This window comes from the organism of the source record quoted next, unplaced genomic scaffold (assembly GCF_019419815.1).
Source record: "Pyrus x bretschneideri cultivar Hongxiangsu unplaced genomic scaffold, Pyrus_bretschneideri_v1 Contig5, whole genome shotgun sequence".
Lineage (NCBI taxonomy): Eukaryota > Viridiplantae > Streptophyta > Magnoliopsida > Rosales > Rosaceae > Pyrus > Pyrus x bretschneideri.
The window spans coordinates 7205182-7219794 of record NW_025999787.1 but is presented as its reverse complement, the minus strand read 5'-3'; the positions used below and the strand labels follow the sequence as shown (position 1 = coordinate 7219794).

General features: G+C 36.4%; 1 protein-coding gene across 2 annotated transcripts; it reads right to left on the bottom strand.

The window, feature by feature from the left end:
- Positions 1-7056: 7056 nt before the first annotated feature.
- Positions 7057-14401, bottom strand: LOC103954340 (beta-amyrin synthase). Of its 2 annotated transcripts, XM_009366154.3 has the most exons (18): positions 14184-14401; positions 13560-13745; positions 13391-13480; positions 12505-12702; positions 12323-12407; positions 11500-11666; positions 11195-11383; positions 10975-11088; positions 10392-10511; positions 10163-10285; positions 9771-9869; positions 9539-9595; positions 9410-9456; positions 9178-9321; positions 8873-9050; positions 8613-8693; positions 7824-7907; positions 7057-7593 (listed from the first exon to the last, which is right to left on the bottom strand). In XM_009366154.3, exons 1-18 carry the CDS (start codon positions 14382-14384, stop codon positions 7471-7473), a joined length of 2286 nt encoding a protein of 761 aa, XP_009364429.2. In that variant the 5' UTR covers positions 14385-14401; the 3' UTR covers positions 7057-7470. The 2 variants fall into 2 exon arrangements, with proteins under 2 accessions (XP_009364429.2, XP_048424828.1); XM_048568871.1 differs by lacking the exon at positions 13391-13480.
- Positions 14402-14613: the final 212 nt, after the last annotated feature.

Genomic DNA, 14613 nt, shown 5'->3' with positions numbered 1-14613 from the left:
CATGAAATTGGGACTAGGTCAGGTCGGGTCGGATTTGGGCTTTGGTTGCTGGGTTGGATCTAGGTTAGGGTTAATGAGTTGGACTTGGGTTACTGGGTTGGAAGGCCCAAAGGTTTGTGCCAATTCTGGTTGTGGTCGAGTTTGACCCGTTGGGCTCGCAGGTCACCGAACCTAATGAAAAAAAAGGCCGGATCTAGGGATTTTGGCCGGGAAACTTCCCTAGCTCCGTCTTAGGGTCAAAAACTGAACCATTTCCAATGATTCAAAAACCAAAATGAACCTAGGAATACAGGGAATTGATACGTAGCCATTGGAGGCTATGAAATGGCCGGAGTTGGCTGAAAAATGGCTCGAAAGCTATTGGGTTTCTCGCCGGAAACTGGGAAATCTATCCTAGCATTTTCTATGTCCAAAGCTCACCAAAATGAGCATGCCAACTCAAAACTCGAACTAAACATCAAACATCAAAAAGAAGAAGAAAATGATGAACCCCAAAGCTTACCTAAGTTGTGGATGGCGAGATTCGCCAGAGATGATGGTGGTCACGATGCCACTGCACAATGAGGTGAATGAGGAGTTTTGGAAGCGTTTCCTTCGTTTCTGGGTTCGTAGAACTCACAGAGGTAGTGAGGTGAAGGTGATTTGGTCATAAGACTCGCCGGAGTACGACGAGGGTGTATCGGGTTTCGGCGAGGGGAAGAGTGTAGAGATGGGGGAAAAGACAAAGAGAGAGAGAGGGAAAAAGAGAAAGAATGAGAGTTATAGAGAGAGACAATTAGGAAGGGAGGACACGGAGCAGAAGAAGAAGTGGGGTGTGGGCCCCATGGCTCACAAAACCCACAAAAATATCTTTTGAGATGTAAAATTACTATAATGCCCCTACGTTTCAAATTCCGTAAAATCTTCGTTTTAGCTCCAATTTTGATTCCACTTGCACCCACACATTCGTCGCAAAGTGTGCTACAAGGATAAGCCAAGGAAATGAATCTCATGTGACACGGCAAGGCGGTCAACAAAAGTCAACTTTTTTACCTTGAAGGGCATTTTCGTAAATTCACGCTTTATAATTATAAAAACCGAAATATTTGGGGACGGGTCGTTACACAAGGGTTCTATTTGGAGACGGAAATGCTATATTCATCCTCATAACCATGAAAATTAACCATATTCATAACTATAAATTAACCAGCATGTATTATCTATAACCATACCCACCGGGTAACGAATTCTCTATCGGTTAACTGTTATATCCATCTTTGTCAATACAAAAAATATATTCATTCAGTTGACGCATTATAATTTAGTAAATACTAATTTCGTCATTAAATCTTTGATGTATAAAATGATTCAATGAATAAATCTTGTGGAGTATAAAAATTAAAGCGGAACATTGATAATGTTGTATCTCCCATAAGTAACATAGAACTCTGATTGATTTTGATTTATATCAAAACTTTTGAACTTTCCCACAAATGCAACTCACACAATGCAACTTTTTTATTCTCAAGATAATAGAATCGGTGAATAATGAAAAATATGAATAAGATTTTTTAATTTTTTTTAATAATATGAAGTTGATCCCTGTTATAGTTAAACTTGTTGAGTGAGTAAATAACAAACTTAACCATAACAGGGATCAACTTCATATTATTAAAAAAAAAAAATATAATAATATATTAAAAAAAAAAAAAGCCGACGTTCAGCCATAAAGCCAACTATAGTGTATGCATGTATATTTGTGTACGACACGGAAGAAAAGAATGTTCAAATACAAAATGAAATAATACCTCTGCCCAGTTTGTCGATCATCCTTTCTATCGCAATTCTCAAAGAAGATCAATCAAGCATACTCAACAAGATTCCTAAGCTGGCACCCAACAAGAAGAAGCATACACAATTCGGCCCTTCAATCCTTGGAGCATGCAAGCACTGTCTTGATCAATTACATAGTCTTTGTGGTACCATGCCTTGACCTTATCCTTAAAAATCTTCACTAGATCTTGGTCCAATGGCAGCAGCTGCAAACCAGCCCTCATGCATCGAACCTGCCACTGCTTGTATGTCTCCGGCCTCTCCACCCTCTCTACGCCCTCACATGCTATTACATTCATAGCTTCCCTACCATAGAACTCACTCTCAAACATCAACCTCTCTTCGTTGTCACGGGGTATATTAATATCAAACGCATCATACAAGGTAGAGTAGTGGAAGAGAGCCTCCCGAAATCGAGTGATAAAGAAACGGGCATTGTAGGAACCATTGATAATAGAAAGGGGCTTCATCAGGTTTCGACTTCATCTAGCCCTTTTGCCCTATGTCTCCCTCTCATAGTCGTATCTTCTAACCAGAGTATCTGTATATCTTTGGTTCACATGTTCAAACCACCTTGAACGATGTTTCTCTCATCTTATCTTCAATTGTAGCTACTCCTACTTTACTTTGGATACCCTAGTTCTTAATCTATCATTTCTCATGTGCCCACACATCCAACAGCTGCATTCTCATCTCTACTGCACACATGTTTTTGCTTTTTGACTGCCTAACAATTCGTACCATAAAACATTGTTGACCTTGTTGACAGTTTTATAAAAAATTCCTTGTGCTTTAGTGGCATACAACAATCGTACAATAACCCAATGTACTATTCCACTTCATCCATTCAACTTGTATGAAGTGAGAGAGAAGAAGAGAGAAAAGCTGAATGATGAAACTCCCTCAACCTCATGCTAGGGTTTTGTAGCATTAGCTTGTTTGCGCGAACACATTAACTAGGGAAAACGGAGCCCTTTCGTATTGATTATATTTGCTATCTTATTTGGACCGGCAACATGATGGATAACCAAATCCTTTTTGCTTTGAACACGTTCTCTAATGAAATGGATACACGATTCGATGTGTTCTGTTCTTTCGTGAAAAATATGGTCGTAAACAAGAGCAAATGTTGTCACGCTAAAGCAATGGAAGTTTATCAAGATAGACACTACCACATAGTAATTGTATAAGCCAACACGTTATTTACGTAGGAGTTTGAGACCCTCTTGTCCTAAATTGGGCAACAGTATTTTTTTACTAGCCTTTATATAGGCTTATTCATTCTTCTTTGTAATTAGAAGTTGGACCATTTGGAAATGGATTGAAGGATGAAGCCTTATGGTTGTGTGGATTAGGTTTGAATATAATATAGCCTAAATACAATTAATATTAATTAATCAATACAAGGGCCTTGGGCCTTGGAATTTAAAATTAATTAGATTTAAGTGAGATCATCTTTTCTTCCTCCTTGTCTTCCGTACAAAATTTCCAGAGAGTAAGCACACAAAGCAATTCGCTAGAGTTCTATAATCTAGTGTAGGTTGTAGAATTAGGTAGTTGTATCCTGGTCGAGCAGACGTTGTAGAACTCATTCAAGTTAGTATCATTTTAATTTTTTGTAATTATTGTGTAATTGCATTCTATATTGCAAATATTTTTGAATAATAAAATATAAGTATTTCGGTTCTATATTTCTGTTGTTTTATTATTTCTAAATTGTTCTCCAACAATTTACACATGCTTGTGTAGACGAACAATCAATACATATTCAGCTACGAAGAAACAGTGGATTGTAACATGTTAAAAACACATTAATAATAGAGTCACCAACTATCATCCGAACTTATCGATGTAGCACATATACGTCCATTGATACTTTGTGAGACACAAGTCACACAAAACTTGAGATCTAAAAAGCTATGATAACTACTTAGTCCTTACTTAAGGCCAGCTCTGAAGGTACGCAATGCTATTGAGAAATGATTTATCATTTTATTGAATAATGATAAGTTACACAGAAATATTTATACGTACACTTACATGAAAGTCACCGAAGGAAAGTAAAATAATTACAGTGGTAGCATTCCTAACAAACTAACTAGCTTTGGATAGCTGGTTACTATTACTAGATTCTTTTACATCAATAACTTGCTCTTTAAACGCAAGTGGTGCACGTGGCCTCGATTCCTAGGACGGCCCTGTCCCATACTGATAACTACTATTTAGGTACTAAAAGTACGAGAGGATCCTATTCGAATTCTTTCCTCCTAATCCTAGAGATCCACCAATCTAGACCATTGAAATTGATCCAACAACTAAAGTTATTATAACTTTTAGGGTAAATTACACATAACTATCTCAACTATTGGTCATTAACAGTTTCATACCTCGCCTTTAAAAAGTTTCAATGTCATACCTCATCTACGAATTTGTTACAATTTCATACCTTCCGTCAGTTGTCTGTCAATTCCTCCATTAAAATGCTGACGTGGCAAGTGACGGAACCCATTTTATATTAAAAAATTAATTAATTAAATATTAAAAATTTGAAAAAAATAAAATCATTTTTTTTGGCATGGGGACCCACCGCTTCCCTCACCCTTTCTTACCCCGCCACCCTTATCCCACCCAAAGCCCAAATCCCTTCCCTGCAAACCTCGACCCCTTCTCCACCCACGCCAACATCTCCCCCCCCCCAAAGGCCCACCACCTCCTTCTCCTCTTCTTCTGTTCTTCCCCATCCAATTGTGTCCCCCTCTATACCCCTAACCTTCCTTCACCACCTCATCGTTGCCCTCTCTTCCTCCATCTCTACCTCCTTCCATCTTACCCATAGATCCTCCTTCCCTCCATCAATCTGCATCCAGACGCGTGAAACGGCGACGTCGACCTAAACCCAGACGAGCTGTTTATGGGGTCGAGCATGTTCAAAAGCGGCGACCTGGCGAAGCGAGCAAAGGCGATTGTGCAGGCGGTGACGCATTCTCGGGACCCAGGTGTGCTGGTGGAGGTGAGCTGCAGGTTAAGGGAGGCGATGGTGTGGTTTAAGGGATTGTTTGGATGGATTAGTGGGTTTAAGGGACTATTTGGGTGGATTGTTGATGTGGTGTTCCTTGTCGGCATGGATATGGGGAAGAGAAGACGACAATGGGGTGGTGAAGGAAGGTTGTTTGGGGGCGGGGGAGGACACGGGTGGATTGGTGGGTCCCCCATTTAAAAAAAAATTATTTTATTGAGAATTAAAAATAATAATTATATTTAATTTTTTTAAATTTTTTTAATAAAGAGTAGACCCTGCTTCAAGACACATCAGCATTTAACAGAGAATTAACAGACAAACTGACGAAATGTATGACATTGCAACAAATTTGTAAATACGGTATGACATTGAAACTTTTTAAAGACGAGGTATGAAACTGTTAATGATCCAATAATTAAGGTAGTTCTGTGTAATTTACCCTAACTTTTAAAGTAGACCCCTGTTTGTAGCCATTAGATCAAATTTCAATGCCCGGATTAGTAGATTCTTAGGATTTGGAGGAAGGGATCCAGAGAGGATCCCTTTCCCTAAAAGTAACATCACATGTTTGGACATTTTGACTTTCTTTTGTTGTTTCAAAACTTTCTAATTTCTAACTACAACAAGTGGCCAAGTAGTAAGGGTGTGGACTACGATTTTCTAATAAACAAAAAATATATGGAAGGTCCCGAGTTCAATGCTTCAAATTTGTGAGTCTGCTTGACTGTAGCTATAGGCATGGTGAAATTCCATATAGTTTATTCGAACTCAAAAAGAATGAATAATTGTGACTTGTCACCAATTTTCTCCCTTTTCAAAGAAGAAAAAAACAAAAATTTCTAATTATCACTCATCACGTACTGAGCTATCAGGCGTCCACGTCGTGACTGAGGAAAAGACAAGGAGATATATCCTGAGATATTTATCAATAGTACCCAAATTTATAGTAATGTACAAGAGGATGATCATTATAATTCTCAAAGGGCAATAGCATTAGCACCAGTTTCTTCACTTGTAAACAGAGAAGTATAACAATTACAATTCTAAATGGATAAAGACAAGCAGAAGCAGTTCCCTAATCATAATTAAGATACATATCCAAATCAAATTTAACAAATTAATTCTCAAATAAGGATAGGAATTGATCTTTTGGATCAAATGTGTTTGGACAGTGACCTGGCGGCTTAAAGTAGTCAAAAGTGACCAACATAAAATAGTACTATAAAACTAATTAATTAAAACAAATTGTTATTACAAATAGTCTCTGAAATTCATCGACAATATCAAGATGATCTCTAAAATTAAAAATCGATCAATATAGTCCTTGAATAGGTGTCGGTCAGAATTTTTTATGGAATTGTGATAGAAGGACCACATTGATTTGTGACACCTATTTTCAGTAGCTACATTAATCAATTTTCAATTTTAAGGACTATCTTGAAGGTGTGGGTCAATTTCCAGGACCAGTAATTTGTGATAAAAACCCTACTTAAGGAGAGTGGGTCAATTTTCACACACCCTTGTTAGTTTTTTTGTCATTGATCTTCTTCAATTCATTCGATTCGACGATTGAAAATTGAGATGGATGTGTGGACTATCCACAACCCCTAATTAAAACATTATGTTACTTCAACAGCAAGGAAATAGAAACCATATAAAGAATACCAAAGAATTAATGATGTGGAGCCCTTGTTTCTTTCTCGGCTAGTTCAAAATTGTTTGAGCAATGAGAAATAGTTCTTCATTATGCAGAAACAATAATTTCTGAAGATCTTTTATTAAACTCTACTATTTCAAAATTTCTCAACCAATTCACTATCGCGATATTATTTTTATTTCTCACTATTAGCTAGTCTTAATAAATCAGAAACTTATAACAAAGTCAGAAATCGGACGAATTTCAACTTGAATAGCCCTAAAACTCAGCAAGCAAAGGATGCAATCTTTGAGCAGTTTTTTTTATTTTTTTATTTCTAAAGGATGGACATAAAACCAAATGAAAACTAATGAAAATGACTTGAAAAACTTTGAGTTTTAACGATAAGAACAAAATAAAGGGTAAAGTGAATAATACTATGATTGACTTTTTAGTGGAAAAATGTGGTTTTTCGTTAAATTAAATAATACCAGGAGTTTTTCGTTAAAGTTCTCTAAAACCAAACCTCGTTGACAGTGCAAGACAAACAATAATCCAACAAAACGAAATCACACATTAAGGTAGCTACTCAGCTCAAATTATCCAATGTTTTTATTTTTGGGTCAAATGGTAAAATTCATTACCTACAAGAGAAGTACAACAAAGGCACAAAATCATATCAACACAGCAAAAGAAAAGAGGCCACAACACACAGAAGACAAAGGCCCAAGACCAACCTTGGAGCCTAGCACAAAACAGTCACGATTGACCACCCTCCACTATCACCTGAGATCAAACCATCAAGAAACCTAGAATTGGTGAGGACAAAGGTCACATCATCCTCCAAAGACCAGCACCGGAATAGCCGTCATGAGATCAAAGAAGCACGCAGGTAGAAAGGATTACCCTTATCAAACTGTTACACACTCAAGCATCATGCAGACTGTTTTTAACGTTTATTTGCTTCGTTATATCAGTCATGATTTATTGATTCTGGGTTGTACTAAACGCCTTCGGACGGCAGAGGAATATGCATGCAGTATTCTGCAAGAGCCATTAAGGGGAAAGTATTGCAGTATGCTGAATAGTGCAACATGCCGCCCTTAAAGAAAGTACCTGTCATTTCCTGCGAACATGAAAATCGAAGTTAATTAAAAGGTTAATTCTATGTTCTGTAGGGATGATATTGTTCCTCTTCTCCCAATTTCTGATTGCATAATGCATACAGAGGAAGTCATTTTCTGAAAAGAAATTAATGGAAGCTAAATTAAGCATCAGTATTCAATATTAGGGTTTTTTTTTTTTTTGTTTATTTAACTTTCTTCTGAAAACTAGGTGTAGAAAGCGGTACGCAACCTGTTGAGGGAATCCACCATCCTCCATCTGAGAATTGATTAACAGCTTTGCAGCACGGTGGAGAGGAGTAGGGTCTCTTTCTGCCTACAAGATTTTTTGTTTTCAAAGAAGTTAGAATCCTGGATGAATGAAATGTTATTAACAAATCAAAGTATGAGGGAAAAGAAACTTATTACAAACTCTGGTTCTTAATCCATCGGCTAAAATAAATAAGAAGAATCCAAATTGCCAAGAGGGCTACATAAAGAAAGAACTACATTTTGTCAAGAATTAATGATCTTCTACTACGCTACGGCTTCAAATCTTATGTACCAATTATTTGTACCAAAAAATGCCTACCTCTAATAGTAGATAAAAGCGTTAAGTTTTGGGGTTAAGTGGGTGTTGAGTAAGATATTAGAGGTGGGCATTTTTTGGGACAAATAGCAGTTACAGAAGATTTGAAGCCGCAAGCTACAAGGATATTTATAAATATCTAACTCTGAAAACCCTTAAGACATGAAACACCAAAATATAAACCCCAACATAAAAATTAATGCAAATTACTGTCTTGTAAACGTTTCCAGTATATATTTAGTTAATAAAATAGTATTTTATGAGGGGTAATGCTAGAGATACTAAATGTGTAGAATAAATTTTGTAAACTAAATGCATGGAAGTTGAGATTAGATTACTACTGAAGTATTGATTAACGTGCTTATTTTTTATTGGTGATACATTATTTAGTTTGCAAATTTAGTCTGCCTAGTATTATTCTTTTATGAGTTCTTATTTACATCATTAACTCACCTGCTGAGCATGAATTAAACCCATCAAAGCCCAAGCAGTTTGTACCAAGTGTGATCTTCTTCCTTCAAGTGGTATAATTTTCTGCATATATAAACCACAATTTGCTATTTAGAGAGTATAAATAGCATTTCCTGGTTTTTGACAAGAAGGCAAGGTCTCTTTGCACTAGCTAGGGCAGTTCAGCATAAGGGTTTGTATATATCAATGAATGACTTACAGAGGCTTAGTTAACCTACCTGATTCGTAGATAAAGAATTTACCTTGCGTTGACATGAAAGGTAACTCTCTCCCCATCCACCGTCATCTCCTTGGGTTGCCAGTAGAAAATTAACCCCGTTGCGCATAGCCGGACAGTTGTAATAAGTTTTTCCAGCAGCAGCTAAACCTTTAAGCGCAAACCATGTACCATATGTGAAGCAAACTCCCCAACTTCCATACCTGTACATGTATTGATTGCCAATGTATAGTTAACGCATAAATCATTACTCTAAATATATAGTTTCATAAATATAAATTTCAAAGAAATGCTTGGAACAATTTTTTTTCAAAACCACGGAGAGCCTACCATGAGCCATCGGGGTTTTGTGCGTCTTCAACAAATTGTACGGCACTAACAATAAACTTTTCTATCTCTTTCTTCCGATACTCAGGATGTAACTTTTTAAACAAAACTAGAGTTTGTATCGCAGAGGAGGTGCACTCAATATACCTAGATCATTATATAGTTAGTTTAATTGTTTTAGGACCCTAGAATATGAATAGAAAACAAATTGATGAAGAAAAATTCGGGATCTTACTCATGCTCAACGACCATGTCATCGAGAAATTCCACAGGATTAAGCAACTAGAATGGGAACAAAAGAGAGAATCTCATTATATATATGCTGCACAAAATTTAATTATATATATGTAGTAGTTACATATACCTCCAACCATGATGGAGATCCTGCTGGCTCCCATGCTGATACACCGCCATTTTTACTCTGCATATGTGATTAGTTAATCGAACCATTTATTTTTGTTCTTGAAAATTTGAAATTAATGGAACCTAATAAAGCCAAAGTTCCAGAAAAAAGGAGAGACTTTAATACAACATTTCTCATTCTATTATCTTAGCATATGAAAGATAAGGTAAATTTATATTTGGAGTATCATCACCTGCATAGAGAGTATGAGATTGACACCATCATACAAACGATCGTCTTCTATTTTATCACCAACAATTTCTGATGGCATCATTGAGAACAGTAGGCAACACTGTCAAATACAAGAGACTATCATACAGAGTAAACCACATAATCGAGTAGTAACCTGTAAAGCATGTATTTTTCAAATAGGCTTTTCAGGCTAGTCTGGTGAGATACATCAGCTAACACCGGAGTGGACGTAGGCACGATTCACCGAACCACTATAATTCTTGGGGTTTTGGCATGCGTTTGCTTTTGTGTGTGGCGTTTTGGTTGTTTGGTTGTTTGTGCGAGTTATCAAAATCCAACGTAAACAATATCCTATTATTAGAAGCATCTGTGCACCAAAATTAGCTTGCTTACCGTCATATTTTCTGAAGTGCAATCAGAAACGGACCATCCATTATCTTGATCAACAAAAGTCCATGATCCTTTGGAAATGCGGCGGAACATTTTTTTAAAGTCACCTGGAGGATTATCCCTGACCTAATTCCAAGTTGTGTGTGGGATACATGAAAGTTGGAAACAAGTAAGCAGAAGCTTACACTGAAAAGTTAGAAACATATACATATATATAATATAACATGGAAACCTGGGATTTCTTTATGAAGTCGTGTCCTTTCATAAGTGTTGGTCCAATTTCAGCAATGAGGTTGCTAGCAAGCAAAGCTTGAATGACAAAAGCAACATCCCAGGATTGACTACCCACACTCTGCATAATTGGATGGCAAATGATCCAAACTCAGAGCCGCATCTATTGGAGAGCCATACTGTACTTCAAAAATATATTTATATATATAGGTGCAAAGTTAACATCCTTTTATATTCCTTCTTTTTCTTGATAATATCAGCTTCCACTGAAGATATTTACGTTTAAGATATATGGTAATTAACATCCTCAGTTGAAACTTCTCGTACTTGCATACCTATTCAGTATCGAGTATCAATATTCAGGATGTGATATATTGTCGATATTTGTATCTTCGTTTCACCTTTATAATTGTGGCACCCGTCTGTCTTAATAAATTAATGTAGAAAATGCAAACAATAATGACGCCTGGCACAAAACTCTTTGTTATTACTACTTTGAAAATATTCCAAAATTGCTTTTTTATTTTCCCTGTTTCTTTTTGAGCATGTATAAACATACATGTGGTAATTAAAGTAGTTATAACCTGTATTTTCATTCCATCTTCTGAAACCCACAGGTAATCTGGGATCCGTGCAAGATGCTTTCTAAACGAATCGCCTTCGGGGTCTTCAATCCAACAAGCAAGCATGACCAATGCCTTTGCAAATCAAGTGGCATGATACACCAAAGAGTTAGAAGAAATATTACGCATACAAATTTTTTATGCTTGTGAATTCCATTAATTCACCTAGTATTTGTAATACCTTCGTTACACATGCAATGGTCATGTACCGACTGCTCTCGTCTTCATAATGCACGTGTTTGATACTTTTTTGAAGAGCTTTCTCTCTCAACTTGTTGAAGGGCCAGTGGGTCAGAAGAGGCTCCGTAAACATGTACATGCAATCCCACACCAGATCTTGTATCCAAGGGTTGGGATAGTGCATATCCTCCTTCATTTCATACAGATAAGATAATTTACCAATCCCATTTCAGTTCAGGGAATTCTAATACGAATGGTAAATATGAACTGTAAACAATAGAGTAATCTTCTTTATAAGTCAATCACCTGTGCACATAAATGACGCGCTTCACTCCACTTAATTTTGTGGTACGGTTGAATGTGGAGTTCTTGTCTCAACTGTAAAATGAGAGGGGTTATGGGGCCGACGAATTTTTTCCCATACAAATATGATAGAGGCATATACGTAACGCGACAGAAGCACAATAATTTCGCTGCAATATACATATATAAGGAAAGTGGTTAGGTTTTTCAAAAAAAAATAAAGTTGTTAGGGTGTAATCTAAGTAAAATTCGAGAAGACAAAAAAAAACAAGGAAGAAGCCAAATATATCTGAGCAGTAATATTTCTAGGCTTCTAGTTACATCATATGGCAGTTTGTTTTCAAAATAAAGGATTTGGATCCCATCCGGATCCAAATTGTGAGATCCTTAGGATCTTCACATCTTAGTCATTCATCGTGCATCGTGCGGTCAGAAATTACTTGACTATTTTTATTTAAAATTAAACACAAATAGTAACTGACAATAACTGACTACACGATTTACGATGAACGGTTAAGATACTAGGGATCCCCCCAAAGTGGATCCGGAAAGGATCCTCTTTCCAAAAAAATGAGGTATTTAGGCTGAATTACCAATAAATGACGAAGTATATTGTCATATCAGTTGGAATATGAAAAGTTAGTGTAACCATCGGTGTCTATTAGAATTACTTTGTCAGTCTTCCAGAAGAACATGAACGTTATTAACACAACCGTCATATCCCTTGTGCAACAATTCGTCAGTGGGACGGATATCTTCGAAAGTTGTTCATACAAATTTGTTATTTTCCAATCGAAGAAATAAGTAGAACTTAAATTTTGCAAACCTGGATGTATGGGTAGAAAAGAAGGAAGCATCCAATACTCCGGAGGTACTGGGTTGCATCCAGACCAGTCATAAACACCAAGTACCTACATAAGAAGAAATTGGCTCACTTCAAAAGTTATACAGACGCATGCATATATATCCGTGTGCTTTCGCACGGGCGCTGGAAAAAGGTCACAGTACCGAAAGCCAAGTCTTTCCCCAAGAAGGTATATTGGTTACACCCCCATGGTCAAAAATCCACTTTCTTCCGCTAGCCATGGCATTGTCTTCACCTCCATCTGGTCCTTCTCCAAGCAGCCGCAAACTCACATAGTTGTAAGCCGTACAAAACATGTTGCTGGGGCTCTCTATGTGTAATCCCCACCCACCATCTTTGTTCTACAAACACACAAACACAAAATTTTAATTAGCATAAAATCTTAATAATTATAAAAGGAGTTTAGATTGATGGGTGAACTGCCGATTTAGTCCATAAATTATCACCTCAAGTGAAAATTAGGTCCCTAAATTCATTAAAAATTGGTAATTGCATCCCTAATATTTTACTCAAAGTTATTTTATCCAATTGTTTGTCAACTTAAGTCACATGACACATTTTAAATTATATTGCCGCCATTTTCTTGCCTATAAGCCCTTAATGTTGCATATAGGTCGTGAATCTAACGTTTAATAATCTACCATTCAAAGTTAACTTCATACACTATTTCTTCGAAAATAAGTCTTTAAACTATGAAAACTACTAATCTACTCTCTAAAGTGTATCACATGCAAGTCATGCGACTTAAATTGACAAAAAATTGAATAGAATAACTTTGAATTTAATATTAGAGATGTAATTGGTGGATTTTATAAGTTTAAGGACTGATTTTTCCAAAAAAAAAAATAGTTTAATGACCTAATTTTCACTCAAGTAATAATTGTAGAGTAAATTGATAGTTCACCCTGCACTGATTAATAACATGGCATAAGTTATTCCCCACCTCTGCCAATATAAAAGGAGGGAAAACAAACACAAGCTAGTTATACAAGGCATACGTACGATGACATAATTTGTACATATTCGCACCTGATGATTGTATATGTAACGCTTAATTTCTTTGCGATGTTCCATAGAGAATACAACATTAAGATGACCAGTAATATACAGACACATGACCTATAAAATAGAAGAAAATATATTTAGTAATAGTTAGCTGTTGCATGAAATCTAAAAAATTAGAGTGATGAATTTTCACCAGAGGAAGAAGGTAAAACAATGGGCCAGAATTTTCAGCAGGCCAATGTCCGTGGCTTGATTGCAAGGCTGAAATGAAATGGACAGCCCTCTTCATTGCAGCTGTTGCAGTTTCATGTGTCATTTCCTCGCCCTCCTTGATCTTCACTGCAGGAATCGTTTGTTTGAAATTTTTCTCTTTTAAAAACTGCATTAATTTAAAAATTAGCAAGAATCTTGTTAATTTGGGACACAAGTCACAATTGTAGTGTCTATAATTTACTCTATTTCTACTCAGCTTACTAAAGCTTGCAATTAAGGTAAAGTCTTTAGATCTGCACCATTGTGTAAACATCATATTTTCGTTTGCTCGATACACAGAAAAATAAGTTTGCAACATATATATTGCAATTGGTCTGAGGTTTGAACTCAAGACGTTCTCATCCAAAATTACGAACGTAGAACAAAAAACCTATGAAAAAACTAAATTATAAAGAAATGAACCAACGAAAAATAGTAGTGTTTTCCTTTTTTCGATAAGGAGCGTTTTTTCTTTTTTTCTTTTTGTTACATTAAAAAGAATCGAGCTAAGCTTACCCTTTCACATCATGCATGATTCCAATAGTACGTCGACGTAAGTACGTACCTGCATTTTCCAGAGGAGGTCCCTACTAGGCTTGACCTGAAATCGGTTTTTGCGGTAATTTTGGCGAGCCTCTTCAACCTCAGCTCGCTCTTGAAGAGTACCTGCATGAGGATCAAACTCCCATGTCTGCCTCCCCAGAAAGTTGTTTGTGCTAAACAGATATGGGTCATCTGCACCCTCCCCAATCTTCAGCCTCCACATTATTCTTAATTTCCCAGTTATCTAATTAAGTTAGTTCATATGACGGATTAATTTATAGTTGATGATAATCTGTATTCCACCTCCTTTATTTTTTCATTGCATGCAGTTGGAACCATATGTAATAAATATGATAAACAGATACTTAATTTAATTTATTATGCCAACTAATTTAATTTATTATGCATGAATATTAAGTCAGTGTATAATTAGCTATACTACTGTAATTTGT

Coding starts and splice junctions, on each gene's coding strand:
- LOC103954340 (XM_009366154.3), bottom strand. CDS start 14,384: ATGTGGAGGCTGAAGATTGGGGAGGGTGCAGATGACCCATATCTGTTT. Junction 10,286..10,391: donor ACTTCATAAAGAAATCCCAG/GTTTCCATGTTA, acceptor ACTTGGAATTAG/GTCAGGGATAATCCTCCAGG. Junction 9,457..9,538: donor GATCTCCATCATGGTTGGAG/GTATATGTAACT, acceptor TTCCCATTCTAG/TTGCTTAATCCTGTGGAATT.